The sequence below is a fragment of the Seriola lalandi genome, unplaced genomic scaffold, assembly GCF_002814215.2.
Source record: "Seriola lalandi dorsalis isolate HSWRI2012SDOR001 ecotype SW California unplaced genomic scaffold, Sedor1 jcf7180002054907, whole genome shotgun sequence".
NCBI classification, from domain to species: domain Eukaryota; kingdom Metazoa; phylum Chordata; class Actinopteri; order Carangiformes; family Carangidae; genus Seriola; species Seriola lalandi.
The window spans coordinates 378350-384518 of record NW_019525459.1 but is presented as its reverse complement, the minus strand read 5'-3'; the positions used below and the strand labels follow the sequence as shown (position 1 = coordinate 384518).

The following is a 6169-nucleotide window of genomic DNA, read 5'->3' as shown; positions in this document are numbered from 1 at the left end:
CACACACACACACACACACACACACACACACACTGCAGGACACACTGTCTGACACACGTGGATCTCATTTAGGTGACTGTGCGGCGCTGCACCGCTGACAGGACCGCGGTTTCCGTTACAAGGAAATGATGGAGGAGGAAAGTTTCTGACGCCTCTTCGTTTCGCTGCTGGGACTGTCCGCAGGAAAACTGGAGATCAGTTTCGCTTTTCGCGGCGTGCCCGTCTTCATCATAACGCAAGTCTGGAAAATCTGTATGGATTTGGGATTAAAACGTTCTCCGACACTGAAATGTCTCAGGATTGGAAATGCAGCTCAACGCCTGTCTGTTGCTTTTTATTATCACAACAGGTAAAGAAACCACTGGACTCTGCGTTACAGCCTACACGTTTAGTATGTGAATCTGCTCCAGTCTCATTATGTACTCCTTTTATCATCACTGATCTTTGTATTGGACACTTTTTTTAGCTGAAACTGCTGTTTCATTATCTGCTACTTTTGAATAAAGTCACAATAGTGTTGCTCTGTTGTCAACACGAACTAGGTTAGTAGAGGTTTCTGTGTACAGAGTTGAGTTTAGTGGTAAACTGAAAGCCTCAGTCCAATTTTTTGGGGTCATCAGATGATAAGAGGAATTAGAAAGAAGAGAGAGAGTTTTTTGGGGGAAGAATCCTTCAAATGAAATGATCTCAGAATGAAAACTTCCCCTTTGGTTGAACTGCTCACAACTAAATGTCTAAATAATCAAACTAGTCCATCACACAGAGGTCAGGAGATTTATGCCAGAGTGATTCCCTCTTTTACCAACATCTTTTTCTTTTCTTTCCTCAGATAAAACATTGGCCTTGTCGCACCAACGCTGTGGTGGAAATGTCAGCCTGGATCAAGAGCCCGATGGTCACATCAGTCTCACTTTACCTGGACTTTTTACTGACACCAACAGACCTGACTCCATGAACCACGAGTCTGAGGAGACCCCTTCACTTTGTACTTGGATGATAGATATTCCTGTGGGGAGGACGGTACTTTTGAAGGCGGTGCGGTTGGAAAGTGGTTCAAACATATCAGTGCGCTGTGTTTGGAACGAGGAAGATCATGTCCTGGAGAACGAGGGGACAGCTCTGCTCTCCGGTTGTGACGGAAACAAAGCCACCCTCGCTTGGTCAGGAGCAGGACACTCCTCAAATGCAATTCAGCTGTCCTATTATGGTGAGAAACTGTCAACGCAATTACCCACTTTAATCCAGTCTGACCTACCTGCCTGCGCTTGCACCTCGATCACGAGAATTTGATCTAATCGTAGTAATAACATTTGGAGCAGACTTGTTTTAGAGCTGGCCTTTGCTTATGTTTGTTGACTCTGTGAAAAAGTAAGAGTTGCAAAGCTGAAAAAAAAAAATTGTGTTTACAGTAAAGAGGAATGTTGTGGTCACTCCTGTGGAAACATACTGTGGAAATGTATTGTTCAAAATGTGCTGTGAGCTGTAAATCTGTCAGTCGGAAAGTTGTTATCACACTCACTGTGGTGTGAGAGACAGAGAGATGTTGTTGTGGTTTCCACTCACTCACTCACTCACTCACTCACTCTGTCCCTCTCTGTTTTTGTGTTTGTTCCTGGTCGTCCAGTCCAGGAAGATGAGAGGAATTCCTCGGAGGACCACACCGGCCCACATTCAGACCGAGGCCTCGTACCTTGGTCTCAGACAGGAACCAGCTTTACAAGCGCAACTCCTGTTAGTCAAGAGGTGGTGAGAGGAACAGAAGGGGTCAGAGGCCGCCTCCACGAAGGTCTGGAGTGGAGTCCTGGGCTTCAGTCTGTGTCTGGTCCCTCCTCTCAGGACCAGGGGCCGCTGCACCCCACCTCACCCCTGCACAGACTCACTGTGGCTGGGAGGTCCGACAGGGAAACTCTCCCTCTTCCTGAGGAAGGACCAAACAATGGAGCGGATACATCTGGAGCTGATCACCTCACTGATGGTCCCATATCTGCCAGAGAGAGAACACACCCCTGTTTTCAACATACACTCCATACAGACACTTTAAACACCGTAAACACAGAAACAAACCCTGGCAGCGAGCTCCCTCAAACCCAGATGGCACTGACAGATGCAACAGCCAGTAGCACCGACAGCTTTCTTGGCACAAACACATACAAGTATGCAATCAGTCACACATCTAAACACACAGAAAAACATATAACCACACAAGCTCATTCCACTGTGTCCAGCTCCAGCATCCCGCCTCTCACCTCTTCTCCCCCTGAGCTACACGCCCTGACAACCTGGGAGAGTAGTACCGTCCTTATCCCAGGTGGTGGAGCTGTTAGTGGGACACTTGGAGAGAAACAACGCCATTCCTGGAGGAGCCAGAGAAACACAGACAGAATTAACTCTGATCTGACCTCTGCCGTCACCTCTGACCCTTTAACATCGCCCAGCGAACCTCCGCAGGATGACTCCAGCAGTGAACCCGCCGAATCATCTACATCCTCACAGGCTCCCGCCGAGACTCACCAGTCACCCACCACCCACATCACAGAACTTGACGTCGCTGTTAGTACCGCGGTGGCAGATACGTCGTTTCAACCGAACACGAGTCGAACCGACTCCTTTGAATCTGCTGCGTCAGATGTTTCCAGTCAAACTGCTGCGTTTGATACGTTTGACGACACAGTAGAGCTTCACACTCCCGCTCCTTCCGCACGGAGTCAAACGAAGTCTCCACAAAGCACAGAGAGCCTCACACACTCTCCTCACACACCCTCTACATCCACACAGACACGAACAGAAAGTACACAAAGGAATTTCATTAATGCACACATGACTACAAACAGTATTCCCTCGTTGTCGTCTGTCATTACCAAAGTTGAAGACAGCACTTTGAGTTTCACAGGTTCATCTTCTACACTGGCAGATGTTGCTCAAAGCTCAGCTGCCACAGGAACTGCTGCTGAAACGTATACACTGCGTCCCACCTACACACCCCTGCGTGAAAACTCACCCACAAATTCACCGACTCTCGTTCCTCCTTTGTCATTCAGTACATCTCCACACCGACCTACCACGGTTTCCGGTAGTTCACACACCACTCACACACCCACATCTCTAACCTCCTCTGTCACTGAATCCACCGTGCACACAGTCTTAGCCGACAACAAGCCTGTGCCTACATCCTCACAAGCATCAACAATCAACCCTACATCTTCACACACGCCTTTGCTGTCTTCTACTGACGTCCCTGCTACGCATAAACAGTCCCACAACCACATTACTACAACACGTACTCCTCTGCTCTCACTCACAACTGCAAAATTAGACTATGGATATGGAGGCAGAGAAGTAGAAATGGAGAAAGAGGATGAGCCCAGCAGCGCCACCACACACACTCCCACAGCTGACCCACCAGGGCGACCTTCACCCCGGACAACCCCACATCCCAGCCAGGACAGCCATGTAGCGCTCACACCTTCTGCTTTAACCTCCGCACCCACTTGGAGCTCCACAACGAGTCAGACACCCAAGTTTTACATTGTGCCAGACCTGCCTGCAGCTGTTAGAGGTAATGTCTCTGTGTTTTTGTGTTATGTAATTAAATGTACAGGCCTGTCCTAATTGAATTATGTGTTTGTTCTGTACAGTGGAGTCAGTTGAGCTGCTGCTGCAGATAATTGTAGAAGAATCCAAATCGGCTTTTACCTCCGGCTTGGAGGAAGACACTGCTGCTTGGGTGAGTGATTATGTAGACAAACACACTGTCACACAGTGGCCCGCATAAACGTACTAATAAACATGTCATTTTAGAATAGCTTTAGAGTTTTATGTGTTATGTTATGTGTGCGTGTTATGTTTAATTTAGGGCCACAAAGTTATTTCTCCCTGTTTCTTTCAGGTGGAGCCATACCTACAGAAAGCCCCGGGGTTCAGCAGGCTGCTTGGGGTCTGGAGCAGGTGAAGTGGTGCAGAGTTCATATGTAGCAAAGCTGCAGTCAGCCTCAGTTTGTCCCTCTCATGTATTTCAATTAAATTCAAGTCACCAAACTCATTAAAGTTTCAGAAAAATATATACCCAGCAAAAAGTGCATGGCTCCAGGTGTGGCAGTGTCGGATAGAAGGTCAGTCCACAACTCTGGTCCTAACGGAAATATCTCAATGACTACTTGATGGATTCCCATGAAATTTGCTGCAGTTATCCACCGTGTCAACAGGACGGATCCTAACGACTTTGGCCGTCCCCTGACTTTTCCTGTAGTGCCACCAGCAAGTCACATCTTGTGCTGTATCTCAACTTCTATAAGATGGATTGGCACAATGTCTGGTGCAGATATTCATGCGCTCTGTAGAATGAATTTGAATTACTTTAGTGATTCCTTAACTTTTCATTTAGCAACAACGGGTCAGAATTTTAATTTGTACAATACTTATAGGAAGAAGAAGAAGAAGCACAGTTTGTGGCTAGGTCGCGGTGGGTTGTGTGAGGAACGGTGCAGAAGGTGAATGTACTGTTCTGCTGTTGTTGCAGTGGCCATGCAGTGCAGAGTGTGGTGGAGTTTAAAACCAGAGGGGCTCTGCAGTGGCTCAGCGTGACGGGACCCACATCACTGTTGGAGCGAACAGGGCTTGCTCAGGCAGTTCGTGAGGGGAGGGCGTTCAGATCGTCTAAGGTCACCGACATCACATTAGGAGGTGAGCCTGAGTTGAGATGCCCACCTGCTGCTACTACTACTGAAGGTTCTTGGTGGCGGAGGGGTTTAAGGCGAGTCCAGCCAGGCACCTTTTCTACAAGCTATTCTCCACCTCTCTCCCATCATTTCCTGTCATCTCTCTTCTGTCAACTTTGTTATGAACGCACAGAAATACTTAAACTGCTCGGTTAGCGGTCACCCACAGTGGCTTCATTTACCTGAGGGGGAATTCCATTCTTAACTTGCTTACTTAATAAACCCAGTTACAGGCAGACTCGTGAGAACCTCATAACTCAGTTAGATCGACTCAGTTTAAGATCATAATCCAATTATGAGAAATCTGATTAGTGTGGCTCTCGTACTCTGACATTAAACTTGTTATTATGGCATGTTATCATCTTGTCCCTTTCACTTGTGGTGTTTGCCATGTGTAAAAATTCACAATGACACAAGTGCTGTGGCTGCATTTCGATGTTGTCAAAACACACGGTGGTCTGGAATAAAGCAGCCTCAGTCGGTCATTTGTTTACTGTTTGCCGGTGGACGAATAATGTTGAAAGGCATATTGTGTTGGCAGATGGGCAAACACGGTTTGCAGTGTGTCAAATAATACAGTTCAAAAGAAAGTCGGCCAACTCTGCATGTAAACATATTCACTAAATTACACTAAATCAATTTACAAAACCTATATATTTATTATTTTATTTGCTAATTTCCTCGAAACATGCCCCATCATCTGCATGGTACTTCAGCTATTGTTTTAACATTGACATGTAAGCAGACATATTTAAAGTATAATTCAGATAATATTAGATAGTTTTTTTTTTCGAGCAACACACCCCTTGAAAAAAGACAAAACAACAACAAAAGATTAATTCTACTAACAAGTATTTCCAATGTAGCTGAAGCCTGATATATTGTATTCCTCTGTTGTTCCTCCATTGTTGTCCAGCTATCAAAAACACATTAATGAGTCCCACTGATGCGCTGTCATTATGATATACATGACCACTGAAGTTTGTTTAAAATCAATTCTACCTACACTGTCCGATCAAATGTGTGTTATTCATCAGCTGAAAATAGTCCCAAACAAATTTACTCCTGTTTGAGTAATGTTGGCTAAAAACTTCAGTGCCTGGCTGTTTTTAGAGATAACCTTTGTGTCCTGTTTTTAAAGATTTACATCTTGAGTTGGTACGATTGGACTTGGGGTTGGGGTTGAGTGCCACAGACAGGGAAAGGACGTCACAAACACAATATTGGTTTTGGTCTTTTTGTGGCATTTGTCAGCCTTATCCTTTAACACATCTTCTCTCCAGGTCTGCAGGGTGATGTGTGTGACTGGTTGCTACAGTGCCCAGCAGGCTACAAATGTCTGTCCCAGCCGGGTGCAGCAAACTATAGCTGTTCCTCTGTCTGTCACTTTGACTACTGCCACCACCACGGCATCTGTACACACCATACGGGCCAACTTCCAGTTTGCCGGTAAG

The 6169-nt window shown here is 46.2% G+C and overlaps 1 protein-coding gene across 1 annotated transcript in view; it reads left to right on the top strand.

The window, feature by feature from the left end:
• Nucleotides 1-8: 8 nt before the first annotated feature.
• Nucleotides 9-6169, top strand: part of vap (vascular associated protein) — a 10932-nt gene continuing 4771 nt past the window's right edge. The window contains 7 exon segments of the mRNA XM_023430564.2: nucleotides 9-349; nucleotides 830-1207; nucleotides 1625-3556; nucleotides 3636-3724; nucleotides 3887-3945; nucleotides 4517-4680; nucleotides 5999-6169. The exon segment at nucleotides 5999-6169 is cut by the window's right edge and continues 148 nt beyond it. Of these exon segments, the coding sequence (XP_023286332.2) occupies nucleotides 307-349; nucleotides 830-1207; nucleotides 1625-3556; nucleotides 3636-3724; nucleotides 3887-3945; nucleotides 4517-4680; nucleotides 5999-6169 (2836 nt within the window). The 5' untranslated portion in view covers nucleotides 9-306.